The sequence below is a fragment of the Juglans microcarpa x Juglans regia genome, chromosome 3D, assembly GCF_004785595.1.
Source record: "Juglans microcarpa x Juglans regia isolate MS1-56 chromosome 3D, Jm3101_v1.0, whole genome shotgun sequence".
In the NCBI taxonomy this organism is placed as follows: domain Eukaryota; kingdom Viridiplantae; phylum Streptophyta; class Magnoliopsida; order Fagales; family Juglandaceae; genus Juglans; species Juglans microcarpa x Juglans regia.
In genome coordinates, this window is record NC_054598.1 from 29718304 (window position 1) to 29738128 (window position 19825).

General features: G+C 35.7%; 2 protein-coding genes and 1 long non-coding RNA gene across 3 annotated transcripts; 2 read left to right on the plus strand and 1 right to left on the minus strand.

The window, feature by feature from the left end:
- Positions 1–77: 77 nt before the first annotated feature.
- On the minus strand, positions 78–3173 carry LOC121253852 (probable folate-biopterin transporter 7). Its single transcript, XM_041153779.1, has 2 exons — positions 2814–3173; positions 78–1304 (listed from the first exon to the last, which is right to left on the minus strand). Exons 1-2 carry the CDS (start codon positions 3070–3072, stop codon positions 244–246), a joined length of 1320 nt encoding a protein of 439 aa, XP_041009713.1. The 5' UTR covers positions 3073–3173; the 3' UTR covers positions 78–243.
- Positions 3174–12246: 9073 nt separating this feature from the next.
- On the plus strand, positions 12247–17228 carry LOC121253854 (pentatricopeptide repeat-containing protein At5g14770, mitochondrial). The gene is given in 3 exon segments (XM_041153781.1): positions 12247–13191; positions 13194–15844; positions 17198–17228. Coding segments are annotated over 2 exon segments (3123 nt in total). The 5' UTR covers positions 12247–12590; the 3' UTR covers positions 15716–15844; positions 17198–17228.
- A 1114-nt stretch (positions 17229–18342) lies between these two features.
- On the plus strand, positions 18343–19561 carry LOC121253856. The gene is made up of 2 exons (XR_005938510.1): positions 18343–18499; positions 19028–19561. It is a non-coding gene; the product is annotated as an uncharacterized LOC121253856 (long non-coding RNA).
- Positions 19562–19825: the final 264 nt, after the last annotated feature.

Below are 19825 nucleotides of genomic sequence, written 5' to 3' on the forward strand. Positions count from 1 at the left end.
TTTCAGCCGCATCCACTAATTTCATAGTTCTCTGAAACAAACGAATAGCCCGAATCATTCATTGTCTGGAAACAATATAATAAAGTTACCTTTAAAAATTAATACACAAATCGTTACAATAAAATGTAGAATTCTAGTGTTGAACATATTACTTAACACGATTATTTGCTAATTGAAATACAAATGTATTAAGAACTAACATATATCTATACTAAAAGGGGAAAAAAAATAAGTGTCACAAAGTTACTCCGTTTTAGTCCTGGATTTGGATTTCACATCATCAGGTATATGCGATGACCCAAAAAGTGGTAAAATCGTGCATAATGCCTGTATTAGGAGGGCAAGCGGAAACCCTGAAAAGTTGTCTTCTGTAACACCAACATATGATGCAAGTGCAACACCAAGATATCCACTCACTATGAATGCAAGGGCTATTGCAGACATAACAAATGCCATTAAAGATCCTTCGCACCCTGGCGGGCAGAACTTCGCTATCAGAACGCTAAATGGCAGAATCTTGAAAAAGAAGAGAACCTCCAATAAGCCTGAGAAAATCACAACATATACAGAGTCTGGCATACCTATCTTTCTGTAGAACCCCTTCACAAACAACACATCCGATAACATAAATATGGCCATCAATATCTGAATGGCTGAAATCAGTTTCCTCGGTGAGACCGACTTCAATTGATGATTGTAAATGATGCTCCATAACAGCATTGCTGCCTGACCAAACACCTTAGATAGACCCAACACTGATGAGTCCATCTTCAGATATTCTGTCTGGTAAAAGAACATGGTGCCTGTTAGTGCTGGAATTATGGCATAAGATGATGCAAACCATGTTATTGAGTAAGCAATCTCGGGTTTTGTTAATGCATCTGAGAGCTGTGAAAGTTGTTTTCTAATCCCCACATCAGCCTTGATCTTGGGAAGGTTAAGAGAGCTTTCACGAACGTTAATGGTGATAAAAAACTGTACAGCAAGGAGCAGGCCGAAAAAAAAGAACATAGTTTGGGGGGAGAACCGATCAATTACAGTACCACCCAGGAGGTTTCCAAGGACCCCACCAGCAGCGGATGCCATCCAAACAAATGATTGTAGCTCTCCTGAGGAAGATGGTGAAGAACTTTTGGAAGAGGAACTTGGTTGTTTTCCTACCTCTGCGACAATGGCATCATTTGCAACCTCAGCTATTGAGGCACCAAGGTTACTAAGGAGGAGATATAGGGTGACAGTGAAGATTGAGACGCTTGATGGTGATAGGACTGCTATAGTTAGCCATGAAACTGCTTGTAAGAAAGCTGCACCAACAAAGTCGCTGAACTAATTAGAAAAACAAATAAAATTATATTGCATGGGGAAGGCAACATTAAGGATATTAAAAGTAAAACACACCCGCCCGCACCCACACATCAAGGGCATTCTTCTCAAACTCATTAGATCAGAATTATAAGTAATCACAGTACTAATCAGACCTACCTTTTACAAGCACAAGCAAATCAGTACATGATAAAATTTAGATAATCACTTTTCAAGGTCTATCTCCAGTATAAACCCCTTTCTCTCAGTATCAAACTTCTAGCTGTAAATCAAATTCATGAAGATAACAATACAGTTCCAAAACACACCAGCATTTGCTCCATGAGAGATGTCTTATTTCCTCTTGAAAAGAAAGGTGACTGAGAGATCAATCCCAAAATAGCTTTTGAGTGAATCAGAAATTGACTGAAAGAGATCTCTAGATTGACCAAATTCTCATCTTCCTTTGAAAATAAAGGTGATTGACCACTTAATCCAAAAATAACTTCTGAGTGGGAACTTGCCCAAGTTTCTAGCTACTTTGTTTAGTCGGTAACCATGAACCTAGATGAGGTGGCATTATTAGACATAAAATTTGAGTTTGTGGCACAGGCTAAACCATCTCTAAGAGATCGGGTAGGAACATCTGAATAATGCACATATGTATAGGGTGACCATGATGCAAGGAAGCAAAGGTGTTGCTCATGATCTGAAAGTGAAAACCTGTGAAATTTAACTCAAATGTCAAAATCATGAACTACAAAATGTTTACAAAGTCACCACTGTGTATCATGGAGTGGTTTGGGCAAATTTTTCCTTTCATATTTTAAGAAAAAAAAAACGACTAGTTTTAAAAACTAATGAACAACACTAAAATCATCACTAAACAGGTTTAAGCTGCCAGAATCAACTTTATCATGCTTCTTGGTTCACAGACATGGTTTAATTTTAGCCCATGCTTTATGTTTTCGAAGCCCTTAACACAATGAGGTATGATTGACCATCTTATCTTGAGGAAAATGCAGAGACATTTAACTCAAAATCAAAGATTTGGTTCATCACCAATCAGACAGCATCCGAACAGAGATCTTCGGGTTGCGAAAAGCAACTAGAAACACAAGCATCAGTAGAAACTAGGCACAAGTAAATCGGCTAGGTCTTCTGTGCTACGTTATCTAAGTACGAAAAATGATTAGAAAAAGAGAGAGAAGAATCTGCTTTCCATAAAGAAAGGAATTATAAAAAGATTTCATGAATTGCATCTCCGCCACTTTCGCTTTTTCTTGGTGAAGAAAATACAAACCTTTAATCTAAATTAGCATAATAATTTCCATTTTCTTCAAAAACTGCAACAACTCTTAAGTTGAAACTGAACTCTAATAGTCATGTCAGAATTCAGAAAACAAAAGAACTTTAATTTCCACGTAATGGAAATGGGATCATCCTCAATTCTCAAAGATCTAAATTTAGAAATCAGAAGGCAAAAAGCGGTCATTTTCATTTTTCATTACCTCCGACAGCGATGTAGGGAATGCGATGCTGGTCGGAAATGTAGACGGCGTCAGAAACGAGGCCGTAGAGGGGCTTGGCGACCATGGGAAGGTTGGCGGAGTTCTGGAGGAGCTGAAGCGTGGAGGGGTCCACATTGAGGCCGTCCTTGAGAAAGAAGTTCACCGCCATCCAAGGAAAGCACCTAAAGCCCTGCACCCAGAACCCAAGCCCCAGCAGCTTCCGGACCGGGTTTGGGTCTCCACTCTCCGACGACACCATTTTGGCGAGACCCCGATTTGCTTCCCGTACTCTTTCCTCCGACCAGTGAGAGTCTATACTTTCGAATACCGAAAAAAATGGGGGATTTTGTGTTTGCGCAGGAAAGTTTTCATTTTTATGTACAAGGGTACGGAAGCTGTCGTGTGTTGGCGGTGTTATCAAATGACACGTGCCGGGGTGAGGTGTCCATTTTCTTTGTTTTCTTTTGAATCTTTCCATTATCAATGGTATGCAGAATATTCTTCCCTTTGTGGAGGATGTTCTCTTCCCAAATATGATCATCCATTTAGATTGGATTGAGATTAGATAAATTAAATAAAATATTATTAAAATATTATATTTTTTATTATTATTATTTAAAAATTTTAAAAAATTAAATTATTTATTATATTTTATATTAAAATTTAGAAAAATTGTAATGATAAGATGAGTTGAGATCAATTCTCAACTTTAACAGAATTGAAATGCTATTTTATTTTTTCTTAAATTTATATTTTTAAAGAAAATAAAATTTACAATATTAATTATGTTAATATGTAGCATTTTAAATATAAGAGTTATTTAAAATATATTATATAACATATATGATCGAGAATGATAAAATCTAAAATGAAAATGAAATTTTTTAATTTTTTTTTTTATCGCCAACCCTATATCTTGCATAAACTTGACGTCGGATTAGATCAAGTGATTGGACATGAGATTTGAAGAATTATATATAATTCATTATGATAAAGTTTGGGTTAGATGATCAATTTGATTAGGTATGCTTGATAAATAAATCAATTGTGTTAACCTCGCATAATTAGATTAGATTTTTGTTATTAAAAATAATTAAAAATTAAACCTATAAGACCAATTTAAGAATTATTTTTAATAATTAATGATGATGCCATGTGAGGAGGCTTTATCCTATTATTTGCTGGAATGTGATTTTATTTTTTATTCTTTTTATTTATATGAATTTTATTGGATTTAGTGGGATATTTAGATATTGAGTAATATTATATATCACACTTCAATCTCATTTTTATCCTATTATTTAAGATGTAACACATTTATCACCATTGAATAATCTAAATGTGATACATTTTATATAGTGGGATGAAAGTTAGATGATTTTACGGTGTATATAATTTTCCTTAGATATTTGCCTTGAAGTTGGACTATGTTTATTAGTTACTGCTATAGAAATCAATTATCAAATTTACTTTATCATGAATTTGATTGGAAATTTGTATAATTGACATAGTTTATGCTTATAAGATATAAGATCGTGTTAATTAGATTGGTAAAAATGGATAGTATTCAAGTCAATTTAATAATATTAATGTATTAAATGAGTTAAATTCAAGAATAACTTAAATTTCTCGTGAATATATAAACACAACCATGAGCTTCTTACACCTTAAGTATGAATATGCTTCGCGTATGGAGACTGTTAATACCTTCTCAAAGGAATTTAATCGATATAAGATGAGGTTTGAATAGTGAGTTAAGATGAGATAAATTGAGATGAAAGTTGAAAGTTGAATAAAATATTGTTAAAATATTATTTTTTAATATTATTATTATTTTGATATTTGAAAAGTTGAGTTATTTATTATATTTTGTGTGAGAATTTAAAAAATTGTAATAATTAGATGAAATAAGTTAAGACGAGTTAGGAGGACTTTTGTATCCAATCCGGACCTTAATGAATAAGGAGTATTAACAAAAAAACATATTGTCTATTCACACTGGTAAAGAGTTAAAGAATTATTTGGACAATAAAAGTAGAAAGCTTCTTGGCCAAGGAGGCACCCAAAGATTGTAGAACAATGTTACTTTTCATTTTAAACATTGTCATCTCCCATCACACTTGTTGACGTGGCACATTTCGAGTGGCTTATTCTATGATCTACTTAAATGACAACCAGTAAATGTGAGACATTAGCAAGTATGATTGGAGATAACAGCATCTTGGATGAAGAAGATCGTTACTCAAGATTGTATGCTTATTTTCTGGAGAGTGAAAGGAATAATCCGGATTTTGTATATGCAATCTCATAATTCCACATACTCCTCCCACAGGGGAATTTCTCTTTTTAACTTTTTTTTTTTTTTACAAAGAAAACAAAAGAACCTTAGCCAAAGTTAAAGAAAAGAGTTATAGGAACATGATTGATGATATCCATATCATTGTACTAAGGTTGGTTGGTTTTTTTTCCTTTTTTCTTTTTTCTTTTTTGTTTTTATCTATTTCATTAGAGCAATAAAAAGCTTACTATGACAACAACATTCATCACTTTCTATCGTCAAGAGAACAATAGATGCTCTTTAAACCAAAAGGCACTTCCTCTCCCTTGCAAGAATGGTATCAAAGGTGAGATGGTGAATTCAAAGCTGCATACCTACAACAACAACAAAAACGGAGAAAAAAAAAATGAATTCTACTCGTTAGTCACTATTCACTCTCACACCTCACACTTACAGTTTTGGTGTAGGGGTGTTTTTTATAGAATGTGTATATTTTTTATATGGTGTGAGGTATAAGATAGTGAATAGTAACCGATGAGAAGAATTTTTTAAAAAACAATTGCAGTGACTAGAACAACCACTACCTACATAGATGGGTAAAGAACATTTCTCTATTTCTTTTTTCTTTTTTCTAATCACTGTAAAGAACAAATAATCATGTAACAAAATCTACATATTCAGCATCGAATATGTAAATTAAAGGAGTGCAACCTTATTTCCCATTCAAGAAAATGTGACTAGGTAATTGGAAGCATGGCAGTGGACCTAAAATCGAATTATCACAACAAGTACTTCTCAACAACAATCCGGCCAAACTTTTCTCGGACATCCTTTGGAGTTTCAATCTGAAAATCTCAGAAATAAGAACAGATCAGCATGAAAATTCATAGACTAAACCAGTTCAAATGCATTAATATATTGTATAATGGCCTAGCTACTTGCTGCATTAAGAGCTTTGAAGAGTCTTAACAGTGTTGTGAGGATTCTGCATTGAGCGAACGTCGAACTATAAAGAGTTATTCCTGGTCAAGTACCAATGGCGGCAAATCTGCATCCTCTTGTAGCAGAATCATGGGGTGCATATTTAGCTACACAAGTTTTCTCTGAGTTGGGGATATAGGAAAGTTAGAGTTGGAGGAGGATTCAAGGATAGTAGTGAACAATATCATGAATATCCTAAATGATCTATGATACTAGATGTTGTCAAAACTATAAAATGAGAAGATCAAGCATGTTCAAAGGGCAGTAGGGCTGCAAACCAATCGTGTCAAGTCGGATTTGAACAAGGATACTCGAGTTCAATGAGCATGTTTACTCATTCGACCTCGACTCGAACTCAAATATCTTTATTTGAATTCGGCTTGTTAATCATTAATGTTGTTTGAATTCGGCTCGAAATTGACTAAAAATAAACAGCGACCGAAGCTTTTTTTTTTTTAAGATTCTAAATCTTATGTTTTCATTAATAAAAAAAAAATTAAATTTTAAAAACAACAGTAACATTTAAGTATTCAAGGAAATAGTTTTGATTAAAAAGTTCTTATAGTATAACTTTTTTATGAAATAAATTAACTTATAGTTATAAATTTAAAAAATAATACATAAGATAAATATAATAAACTATACCATTTAATATATATAGATAAGATAATAAATCAAAATTTCTAGTTGTATAATATATTATTATATAAATTATCCTATACACACTTTGAGAACATAATAAAGATATTAAATAATGTAAATTATAAATAAATTAATAATATATAATTAAATATATAAAATATAACTAATATGTAATAAATATAACACATACATATATAACACATTACAAGCTTTGAAATGAGTTCAAATGAGTCAAGTCGAGCTTATATGAGCTTTGTTCACGAGCCTAAATCGAGTTAATTTTATACAAGTTTTGCTCGTTTAATATTTGAACCTATATTAGTGTTTACAAATATCTCAGTATTAAATGAATCGTACTCAAACTAAGTATACACGAGTCGAGTTCGAGCTGTTCACGAGATTCTCTGTTCATTTGCAGCGCTATAGGGCAACTAATAAAGCAACTAAAAAATGTAACATTTTTTATATATTAGTTTTGTGCAAACTAATATACAAGCAGGAGGTATGGTTTCGACACGTTTTTTATAGATGAAAAATAATAGGTTGAGGAAAAATAGTAGTTGGGAAACAAATAATTTAAGTAAAAATTAAATTATTAATTAATATATGGTTAGTGTAGTTACAAAATATGAAAAAAATTTAAAAAAAACTATTAAAAAATATTATATTATTATTTTGACTAATCCAATATGAAATTATATCTTAATGATTTTGGTTTTATACAAAATATGTATTTTTATCTAAATTTTAGAGATGATTTTAATTAAACCAATGCCAATACTCTTAGATTTCGATCCACCAGCGATTACAAGAAGCCAGTAACTATGTTGTAGAGTGTTTTTTTTAAATAAAAAATCAATCTTTTTCTGTTATAAAGAAATTAACTTATATTTTAAAAAAGAAATTATATTGGCATGTGATAGACTTTAATTCGACTACGTATTTTCTTTTCTTATTAAGTTTATAAAAGAAAATTTTCATGAAAACTTTCTCATCCGAAGTTAATTTTAATGAAAACAATAAATCCAGTTTGAAGTTGACTTATGAGGTATTTGGATAGTGAGATGAGATGAGATGGTTTTAGATAAGTTGAATAAAATATTATTATAATTTTATTTTTTTAATATTATTACTATTTTAAGATTTGAAAAGGTTAAATTATTTATTATATTTTGTGTTAAAATCTAGAAAAATTGTAATAATTAGATGAGATAAGATGAGATAAGTTAAGAGTGTTTCTCAATCTAAACGACTCCTTATTCGCTCGGCCAATTGTCGGAATGTGTACGAGATACCATAAGGGCCCAATATCTCAATAGCACGTTTGTCTAAGATCACGTTTAGATAGTGAAAGTGTTTCATTTTATCTCATTTTTTAATTACAATTTTTTCAAATTTCAATACAAAATATAATAAAAAAATTCAATTTTTTTAATTCTTAAAACATTAATAATATTAAAACATAATATTCTAACAATATTTTATTTAACTTTTATCTCAACTCATTATCCAAATGGCACCTAAAGCTTCAAATGAGACTTCATATCCAAAATGCAGGAATGATCTGTCATTCAAAACTTGATCGAAGAACCAGCGTTTATTGAGAAGTTATAGAGTCAATTACAAAAAGTAATAGTTTGAAATGGTCATTGGAATTTATCCGCTACGGGATTTACATTAGAGAAAACCTTCTTATGCATCAGCCATTGTGCCAAACCCTACACCCCATACTCTACGTGTCAACTGGTTCTGTATTTTGAGTTTCTCCTCTTTGTTGAATCAACTGAACAGCTTGACGAGAGAGAGCTTGAGGGGAGAGAGAGAGAGAGAGAGAGGTCGAAGAGAGAAAGAGAGGGGGAGAGAGAGCTTTAGGAGAGAGAGGTCGAAGAGAGAGATTGAGGAGGGAGATGTAGATGAGAGACATCGGTTGGATTCAATGATGAGGGTCTGACATCTAAAAAAAACAAAAAGTTGTGTGCAGTGTGGGGTGGAAAAAGTTGTTGATGTATAACAAGACTCTTTATATCATACAACAGAAAGTAAGAATCATAGGAGATAAATCAATCAATAGGAATGTGGATTTTCTATGATTTTGGAGAAGGAGATAATGGGCCTGAGACCGGACTCTTTCCTCCCTCCCGATTCCATTAATTTCCAGCCTGAAATTTGAATGATCTAAAATTTCTTTCCAATTCCGTATATCAATTAAGAGAAACACTATTTTTGCTGCCCCAATGACACTGCTCAAGTATACCGCTTGATAATTTTTTTTATTTAATGATTAAGAAAGTGATTTTAAGTATATTCATGTATTTTTTTTTTAAAATTATTAAAATATATTAAAAACGTGTGAATAAAAAAATGAAAAAAAAAAGAAGTTGCAAAAGCAACTGAAGGTAAGACTGAGCGATGCTACTCAGGCGGTAGAATAGCACCGCTCATCAATTAATGGGGACATCGAGAGGGAAGACCCCACTTACTTTTTTCTCTCCATTTCCAGAAAAATTAATGTTAGATACAATTATAGATTATGCAAACACCGTGCATTCTTTTAAAAAAAGAGTCAGGTCCACAATTAAAAATTTAGTTTTTTTCATATGAGTCTCATATTTAATCATTTTTTTTCAAAAAAAGTGCACGGCGCCTACGTACTCTATGACTCCAAATATCATTTCTCTTTCTTAGATAATATTACAAGAGGCGTTAGGGATTCAACGGAATTTGGATAATGATAGACTTACTACTTGTTTACTACTCTCTTTATTTTTTTAAAATTTTTATTTTTACTTAATGGTTAAAAAGTGATTATTTGTGAAGTTGTATATTTTTAATTTTTTATTAATGATTAAGGATATTAAAAAAAATACTTAAAAATAATAAAAATAAAACTAAAAATACATTATGGAGTAATAAATGAGTGGTAAGAAATAATAAGTCGATCATTATCCATTCAATTTCTACATTCCAATCTTCTCATGATACTATACCTTCTAACAAATAAAAAAGATCCTACTTTGTATATCGAGAAAGAAAAATGATATTTACAGTTGTGAATTATGTAACTATCGTATAATCTTTTTAAAAAAGTGTAAATACGAGAGTTATATGAAAAAAATTAATTTTTTAATAATAAACCCCTATTTTTTTTAAATAATTGGGTGACCCTTACGTACTCCACGACTGTATATAATATTACTCAAAAAAATCTCACTGATTGTTATGATAGTGCAAAAATATTTTTCTTAGTTTTTTTTAAATTATAATAATATTTAAAAAAAATCACAAAAATACTTGTTTAACTATTAAACAGAGGACTGCTAGAGGAACGTAGGGATCCCACAAACTAACGTGTCAATACCACGTCCAGTTAAAATTTTTTTCTTTTTTTTTCCCCTCCCCAGCCCTAATTCCCCCTTTCCCCTCCCCCTGATCCCTTCCCCGTCACAAACCCACGCCGTTTTCCCAAGCAAAGAGCCAGCTTTCTCTTATATTCATTCTATTTTCCTTTGCAAATTTTTCAACAAACAAACAGATTAGGATTTTCCCTCTCAACAACCAGACACAGAACAAATTTTATTTTCTATTCATTTTCTCAACAACCCAACAAGAACAAGCTGCGATTTTCCCTCTCAACAACTAAATAGAGAACAAATATTATTTTCTTTTCATTTTCTCAACAACCAAACAAAATTTTCCCTTTCATTTTCTCAACAACCAAACATAGAGAAGTATTCGGATACAAAGGGATGGGCAGTGGGGGGAAGAGAGTGGGTTGTGGGTGATGGTGGTACTAGGTTGACACCAGAAAGACGTCGACAGTGACACTAGGTAGAGAATCTCGTCGGCGGCACTAGGAGGGTCACGATCGTCGGCTGGCAGTGAGGAGAGTGGCAAAGGAGAGGCTTCCATGCGTTGTCGGTTGGTAATGAGGAGAGTGGCAGAAGAAAGGGCTTCCATGCGTTATCGACGGAGGAGAGTCATGATCGTCGGCGGTGCTAAGGATATTGGCCTTCGTAAGGGTAAGGGGGAGGAAGGGAGAGGCATGGGAAGGGGGAGAAGGGGAGAGGGAAGTAAAAAGGAAGGGGAAAAAAAAAGATTAAGAGAAAGAGACGTTGGGGAGAAAGGGAAAAAGAAAAAAATAACACATGGCATATTATCAGTGTGTCACATCTGTTTGTGGGATCTTTTTGTGTGATTCTTTTATATCTATATTGTTTTCCTTTTTTTCCTTTCTCCTCGACGTCCCTTTCTCTTAATCTCTTTTTTTTTTCCTTCCTTTTTACTTCCCTCTCCCCTTCTCCCCTCCTTCTCGTGCCTCTCCCCTCCTCTCCCCTTACCCTTACGAAGGCCACTCTCCTTAGCATCGCTAACGATCGTGACTCTCCTCCGCTGACAATGCACAGAAGCCCCCTCCTCTGTCAATCTCCTCACTACCAGCCGGCAACGCACGGAAGCCCCTCCTCTGCCACTCTCCTCACTGCCAGCCGACAATCATGACCCTCCCAGTGCTGCTGACGAGATTCTCTACCCAGTGTCGCTCCCGACGTCTTTCTGGCGTCAACCCAGTACCATCGTCGCCCACAACCCATTTTGTTTCCCCGCTGCCCATCCCTCTGCCCATCCCTCTGCTGTTGAATACTTCTCTATGTTTGATTGTTGAGAAAATGAAATAGAAAATTTTGTTTGGTTGTTGAGAAAATGAAAAGAAAATAATATTTGTTCTCTATTTAATTGTTGAGAGAGAAAATTGCAGCTTGTTCTTGTTGGGTTGTTGAGAAAATGAATGGAAAATAAAATTTGTTCTGTCTGGTTGTTGAGAGGGAAAATCCTAATCTGTTTGTTTGTTGACAAATTGCAAAAGAAAATAGAATGAATATAAGAGAACATTGACTCTTTACTGGAGAAAACGGCGTGGGTTTGCGACGGGGAAAGGAGGGGGAGGGGAAAGGGGAATTGGGGCTGAGGAGGGAAAAAAAAAAAAAGAAAAAAAAAACTTAACTAGACGTGGCATATTATTAGTGTGTCACATCTATTTGTGAGATCTTTTTATGTGATTATTTTATATCTATATTGTTTTAAAAAAAAAACTGGTGAATTTGTAAGTGCGAATATCACTTCCCTAAGAAAAATAACATCGATAAGCAACTCCATAACCACCCCCCCCCCCCCCCCCCCCCCCAACAACAAAAACACGGGTTTACACCCACCCTCTCTCTCTCTCTCTCTACCCTCAAACCAAAGGTCGGATTTGAATCAACTGGCCGATAATTTCTTCCCAAGTTAGACCATTGAATTGGGCAAGGGCTATTGGCTGCGAATGGAGGCGCAACCTGGCGGTGGTCAAAGACGGCTAGGCGATGAGCGGTTCTAGGGCAGTTCCCTATTTGCTGGAGGATGACTGAGTCACGTCCACTGTGGTGGCTTCGGGTTGCATCCGAGAGAGTGGAGGTGAGGGAGCTTCTCGCACGACGTTGGTGGTCAAGCAAATGTGAGTATGGTGGCGTGCGACGGGGCTGGGTTGAGGAGTAAGAAGACGCTCTGTTTAGAAGAGTAGAGACCGGGGTGATTGTGGCTTACGGTAGTTGTCGCGGGGGAGGTCCTGGGCGGCATCATGGTCCTTGGGTGGTTACTTCCAGAAGTGGGTGGCTCGCTGGTGTCACGGCATGGCGCGAGTGCCTGGCAGAGGAAGAAGAATTGACAGTCTGAAATCGAGACACGGAGAGAGGAGAAAGGGATCCATTGTTTTAGGAGGTGTAAAATACAACTAAACACCAAGTCCGGTTTGAATTTTTTCACTATATTACTCTGCCTCTGTTATCGGACGAATGAAGGATATTTAGTGGAAATCTGTCTTGACTGCTGCGAATCAAAGCAAAATGGTGCAGCTCTTGAAGAAGCAAACAAAGACTCTCACTTCCTTTACATGTCTCTTCCAGTCTCTCTCTTTTTCTTCCTCCACCAAACACCCCAACCATTCATCATACGTAAAACCCAATCAAAATCCACTTTCCTCTCTCACAAACGTCCTTCCTTATCCCAGTAGCGACACAAATGTCATCCCCTTCTCATCATCAAAGACCCATCTTTATGCCTCCTTCTTCTGCACCCTCATCCACCTCTACTTGACGTGTGGAAGATTTTCCAAAGCCTCTCAAGCCTTCTTCTCTCTGCGAAACCACGGTATCGTTCCCATTGTGCCCTTGTGGAATCGGCTACTATACGAATTCAATGCCTCTGGTTTGGTTGATCAGGTATGGGTTCTTTACAATGACATGCTCGCTTGTGGGGTTCTGCCTAATGTTTTCACCTTCAACATATTGGTTCATTCTTGGTGCAAAGTGGGGAAGTTGGGTCTGGCATTGGATTTTCTTCGGAGTGCGGACGTTGATACTGTTACCTATAATACTGTCATTTGGGGGTTCTGTGAACAAGGATTGGCTAATCAGGCTTTTGGGTTTTTGTCAGAAATGGTAAAGAAGGGGTGTATCTAGATTCTATTACTGTAAACATATTGGTTAATGGGTTTTGCAAAATTGGGCTGGTAAAGCATGCAGAGTGGGTCATGGATGATTTAGTAAGTGGGGGGATTCGTCGAGATACTATGGGTTTGAATTCTTTGATTAATGGGTATTGCAAAGCGGGGGAAGTTGACCACGCATTCAAATGGATGGAGAATAGGAAAAATAACGGTTTTTTGCCTGACATTGTTACTTATAATACTTTGATAAATGGGTTTTGCAAGATGGGTGATTTTGTTCAGGCCAAGAGTCTTATCGATGAGGTTTTGGGGTCTCAGACAAATGAGGAGTGTGCGGTTTTGAAAACGGAGGATATTGAGGATGGGGCTGACAGTGTGCATTTGAAGCCGAACCTTATTACATACACTACCCTCATCAGTGCATCCTGTAAGCAGCAAGGGCTTGAGGAAGCACTTTCTGTGTACGAGGAAATGGTTATGAACGGGTTCTTCCCCGATGTTGTTACTTACAGTTCCATTATGTATGGCCTTTGCAAGCATGGGAGATTAGCTGAAGCAAAAGCTCTTCTGATGGAGATGGAGAAGATGGGTGTGGATCCCAATCACGTCTCATATACTATCCTTGTTGATTCTCTGTTAAAGGCAGAAAGAGATGTCGAGGCTTTTATTCTTCAGAACCAAATGGTAGTTCGTGGCATTATTTTTGATGTGGTCACACTTAGTGCTTTTATGGATGGACTTTTTAAGGTTGGGAAAGCCAGTGAGGCTGCACGCATGTTCAGAACATTTTTGAAGCTTAACGTAGTTCCAAATTCTATCACCTATTCTGCACTAATTGATGGGCTTTGCAAGTTAGGAGACATGAATACTGCAGAGTCTGTGCTGCAAGAAATGGTGCAGAAGCATGCTTTTCCAAATGTTATCACCTACTCCTCTATCATAAATGGGTATACAAAGAAAGGAATGCTTGGTGAAGCTGTTAATGCACTGAGGAAGATGGTTCAGCAAAATATCTTGCCAAATGCTTTTGTTTACGCAACACTAATTGATGGTCATTTCAAGGCAGGTAAGCAAGCAGCTGCTCTTGATCTATATAATGAGATGAAAGTGGGAGGATTAGAAGAAAACCGTTTTATACTTGATGCTTTTGTGAACAACTGGAAAAGAGGAGGAAGCATGGTGGAGGCTGAGGGACTATTCAAAGGAATGATGTCTAGGGGCTTGTTGCCTGACCAAGTTAACTATACGTCCTTAATGGACGGCTTCTTCAAAGTTGGTAAGGAGTCAGATGCTCTTAACATGGCCCAAGAAATGACACAGAGAAATATTAGGTTTGATGTTGTTGCATATAATGTTTTGATTAACGGTCTATTGAAGCTGGGAAAATATGAACTACAACCTGTTTATACCGGAATGAGAGATTTGGGTTTGTCTCCAGACCATGCTACTTACAACACCATGATTAATGCTTATTGTAAGCGGGGGAACTTCAAAAATGCTTTTGAACTCTGGAATGAGATGAAGAGCCAAGGCTTGATGCCAAATTCAATCTCCTCGAACATTCTGATTACGGGGCTTTGTGAAGATGGTGATATTAAGAGAGCAATGGACATTTTGAATGAAATGTTGATGCTGGGTCATCACCCTACTTTAACCACTTATAGAGTTCTGCTTGGTGCATCTGCAAAGAGTATGAGGGCAGATTCAATTTTGCATATGCATGAGCAACTAGTAGGTATGGGGCTTAAACTTGATCGGGCGGTTTATAACACTCTCATCACTACCTTATGCAGGCTAGGGATGACCAGGAAAGCCACATCAGTATTGAAAGATATGACACAAAGAAGGCTTGAAGCAGATACTATTACTTACAATGCCCTTATACGTGGGTATTGTGTAAGCAGCCATGTAAAGAGGGCCTTCACTGTGTATTCTAGGATGTTGGTTCAAGGAGTTTCTCCGAATATTGCTACATACAATCTCCTTCTAGGAGGTCTTTCGGCTGCTGGTTTGATGAAAGAGGCAGATGATTTATTTGGTGAAATGCAGGAAAGAGGATTTGTCCCTAATGCTGCTATATATGATACTTTAATTTCTGGACATGGCAAGATTGGAAATAAGAAGGAATCAATAAAACTTTACTGCGAAATGGTAACTAAAGGTTTTGTTCCCAAAACTAGCACCTACAATGTGCTTATTAGTGATTTTGCTAAGGTGGGGAAGATGGACCAAGCTAGAGAGCTTTTAAATGAGATGCAGGCAAGAGGGGTGTCTCTAAATTCTTCAACTTATGACATACTGATATGTGGCTGGTGCAATCTATCTAATCGGCCAGAGTTGGACATGGCATGGAAAATGCCATATCGAGCTGAGGCAAAAAGATTATTCACAGAGATGCAAGAGAAAGGGTTTGTTCCATGTGAAAGTACCCTTTTACGAATTAGTGCTACGTTTGCTAGACCAGGAAAGAAGGTTGATGCTCAGAAACTGGTAAAGGAAATGTATAAGAGAAAGAATATATGATAGATTGGCTCAAAACAGAAGACAGGAGATGTCTATTGTGGATAGCCTACCACTTGAGCACTAATGGAAGTATGTGTTACTGCAACATTCCAATTCTATATTTAGACACCAGGTCCTGAAGTATTTTCGGTATGCATTCTTGCTGCCTTTGTATTGGCCTAGAGCATTTATATTATCAGATCGCATTTCTTCTAAACTGATCAAAGTCTGTTTCTATATTTGAAGAGCATTTTTTTACCCCCAAAAGAAAAAAACTTAAGAGCATTAGAATTCAGCCATTATCTATTCTTACTTGGTGTTTTTCGTAATTAACACTAACAATAAGCTGAACAATAGAGTTCTGAACTGCATTAATAAGTATAAAAATATTTTATTCTTTTTTTAGGAAAAACATTTATTGCGTTAAATGAGGAAAAAGCAGCTGCAAGGAGAAGTGGCCTGCTTGTTTCTTATAATTTTACCTCCCTTTACTTATCACCCTTGTATTATCTTTTGCATTGGAGCCTCACCTCCCTTCCCAATTCCTCATTTGGTAAGTGTTCAGAAACAGCTGCAGCCAGTATCATTTTCAGCAGTATTGTGACCACTATCACATCGTTCTTCAAGCCCCCCCTCACCTCAACTTTACAGTACCAAGATTGCTATTCAAACCACCTTGAGTTTATTTGTATTCTTGACAGTCAGTATCTCTTTTACTGATTTTCGGTCTCTTTAATTCTAGGACATCTGAGGTGTACAGTTTCCAAATATCATGAAATGTTGTAATCACAAGGACAAGAAAGGCCAAAGAAAATGTTGTTTAGGACACTAACAAAAACCGATACGACTTATAATTTGCAGAGGGCATGGCTCTATCCTATTCTGGATATCTTCATCTTGCATGGCAGGGATGACGGCTCCTAAGTTTTGTAGTTTCCCATTGAAGTTCTTATGAACTGAATTTACTGAAACCTTTAAGCACTCAGTAGATTCTTTCGTGACACAGGATGCTCATTTATGTCTTTCATCTTCTTCCTCTTTATCATCACATTCATTATACTGTTCGTGCATGGTTTCTTCACTGTTATTTTAACATCCACTGATACCATCTCTCTCTCTCTCTCTCTCTCTCTCTCTCTCTCTCTCTCACACACACACACACACACATTCACACTTATGCTTCCTGCTTTGAGAAAGGAAAGCACCAATTCTAGATCCCTGTCATTAATTTTGATTTATTTTTGAAATATTTGTAAGTTATTTTATATTCAAATTTTCTAATTACAATCCAAATTATTGTACCTGACTAGTTTCGTTAGTTGTTGATTCTTCTAGCTTTGAGATGCCCTGTATTTTGGTGAAGTAGAATCATTGCAGTTGAAAGAGCAGTTTCTGCATTCATTCCTTTTGACTTCGTCTCCCAGAGACATGGTGAATCTTTTCAATTTTTGCTACTTACCCTCTACATTTTACAAATAATATATTTTTCCGTTAACTTTGCAGAAGTTCTTCATCCCTTTCTGGCAGTCTATAGGAAAAGGATATTTCCATTTCTCTGGGTTCTTGGATATCAAGGGAAGGAAAAGAAATGTTGAACTACCAGTCAAAGCTTCAGAGCAGAAAGAGAATTTGACCTGCCCTCCTAGAAGGGGGGAACATTCACCCTGGAAAACTTTGTTTCCTAATTAGAGGTAATGATTTCCCATACTGTGTTTTGGGACCATGAATAAAAACAAAAATAAAAAAAAATAAAAGAAATTTAGGGTCAAGGAACACCCCTTATGGACACAGGATTCATTATTTTCTGCTCTTGATTTTTTCACTATAGTCTTGACAAAGATCCACAAATCATCATTTCGGAAACATGTGGTCTATACCCTGCATTTTTGAAACGTCGTTTCGTTATTTTTTAGGCTGCACATGTACCTCTATAAGAAGTTTTTGGTCCTTCTGTGCGTTTGGCATGATGGGACTGAGAACAAAGTCATGAAACCAATTTTGACATAATGCGATTATTTTCTCCCCCTTTTAGCTTCATGCATTCCCCCCTTCCATGGGTATCTGTACCCTTTGTACTTTGTGAGCAGCAGATGCAAATAGTGAAGTGTCAATAGCTCTGCCATTTTGCAAAGGACAGACTACATTATACAGAATTTAGTTGCTTGTAAGTGTTATACTATACAATCTTTAATAAATTACTTATTTTAGTGCTCTAGAGGTTTTGTTCCTTGATTTCTTCACTCTGCTTTAGGTCATTTCTGGCCTTTCAGCATAATCTTTCCAGCCATGTTGTGCTGGTTTAACTGTTGGAGAGGAAAGATAGGCCCTGAAAAGGAGCCACTGAAAGCCTCATATGCTGGCATATCGAAAGCTCTAAAAAGCACTTGTATAATTCAAACCTTGTTGTCTTGTATGGAATTTCAGTACTGGTTTGAAGGGCACAAAACGGGACTAAGGTGACAGAGATGCGAGAAGGTAATACAATGATTTATTCATTCCACTATTTTGTATATCTTTGTTAACTGGATATTTACTGCTGGTTAGTTAAATAATATTACACTTTAGTATTACACTCCTGCTTTATAACCATATCTTTATAAATGAAAGTGGTTATTTGAAACTTGAAATCTCTTTGTTCTCTTGTTAGTAGTATTACACTCCTGCTTTACAACCATATCTTTATAAATGAAAGTGGTTATTTGAAACTTGAAATTTCTTTGTTCTCTTGTTAGCATCAAATGCGCACTAGAGTTATGTCAGATTTGGGAATTGCTTACATCAAAGACCTTCTGAAATAGGCCTAAGGTACTAAAATCATGCTTCTGACATATCTATTCCTATATGACCTTCTAGGCTTCTGCCAACTCTATCTTCTGTCACCAAACTTTGTCCTTAATAAAATTCCCGATTTTCTGATCGCAACTTATGAATTGAAAAGTAATATAACTTTCTAGAATTGATTGAAGTTTTGTTGATGCCAAGTGTCTTTTTCTCCATATAATTCCAACCCTAGTTTCTGGTTCAATAGGTAAGAGTGAATCCTTGATTCATAGTTCTCGAGTCGACAAGAATACCCATCATTAATCCTCAAGGGATGGAAGGGGCAAAATTAGGAAGACTTGATTGCTAACCCTCTTACTCATGTTATATTTGATATCCTCTTACTCATGTTTTATTTGAATCTTTGCTATCAATTTTGAATTGAGATTAAACCTAAGTTTAGTTCAATCCACCCATAGTTTAAAGTTCATGTTGATTATTCTCTTTATGGATCGCTTTAGTTGTCCCTGGATATTGCTTCTCGTGGCGCGCTTGACATGCATTGTTTTGCAGAATCATCTTGGGCTTTTTCATTTTGGATCATCGAAAACACTTTGATTCATGGAAAATTCATGATTGGTTTATTTCAAGAAGACAGGGTCTATGTGGTCTTGCATGCATTCCCACTTCTGCAAATATCTTGGAAGGGGTTTAGTACCAATGTAAGAGCTGTCTGGACTAAAGAGAGAGAATGCTGAGGCATTTTCTTGGAGCTGCCTTCCAAGACGTTTGAAGACTTCCACCAGGAGATGAAAGGGACACTTGGGAAAAAATTTCCCTTTAGAAGTATAGTTGAATTGGGTAGTTCTGTTATATACCTAACATTATACTTCTAAGAAATGGGCTGAATTGCAAAGGATGATTAGAGAAAAGAAAATCAAGGTACTAAAAATATTTTAGAAATTAAGGTGCTAACATTCTTCCTGTAAATGTTTTGTTTATTGCATAATGGCCACTGGTATGCTTACATAATTCCTTACATTTTTCTGTTTAATAGCTCAAACTATTCATGTACATTGCGTGGGAATACAAGTAGTTAGTTGGTAACATACAAACACACCTTCGTTTCTGATGATCAAATTTTATTTTTTCACATTGAAAATATGCAAATTGCATTTTTCAGGGCATAAGATAGTTCATATGTAGCACTTCTATTTACCTTTTTTTTTTTTAATTCTTTATTTTTTATGTTTATATATTTGTGTGTAATGCAACTTTACTTATGTTTTCTTTATTATTGATAAGAATTCTCTTGTTATGACCCTATGGAATCGATTAATACCTCATATTCATACCACAACCATGATTTAT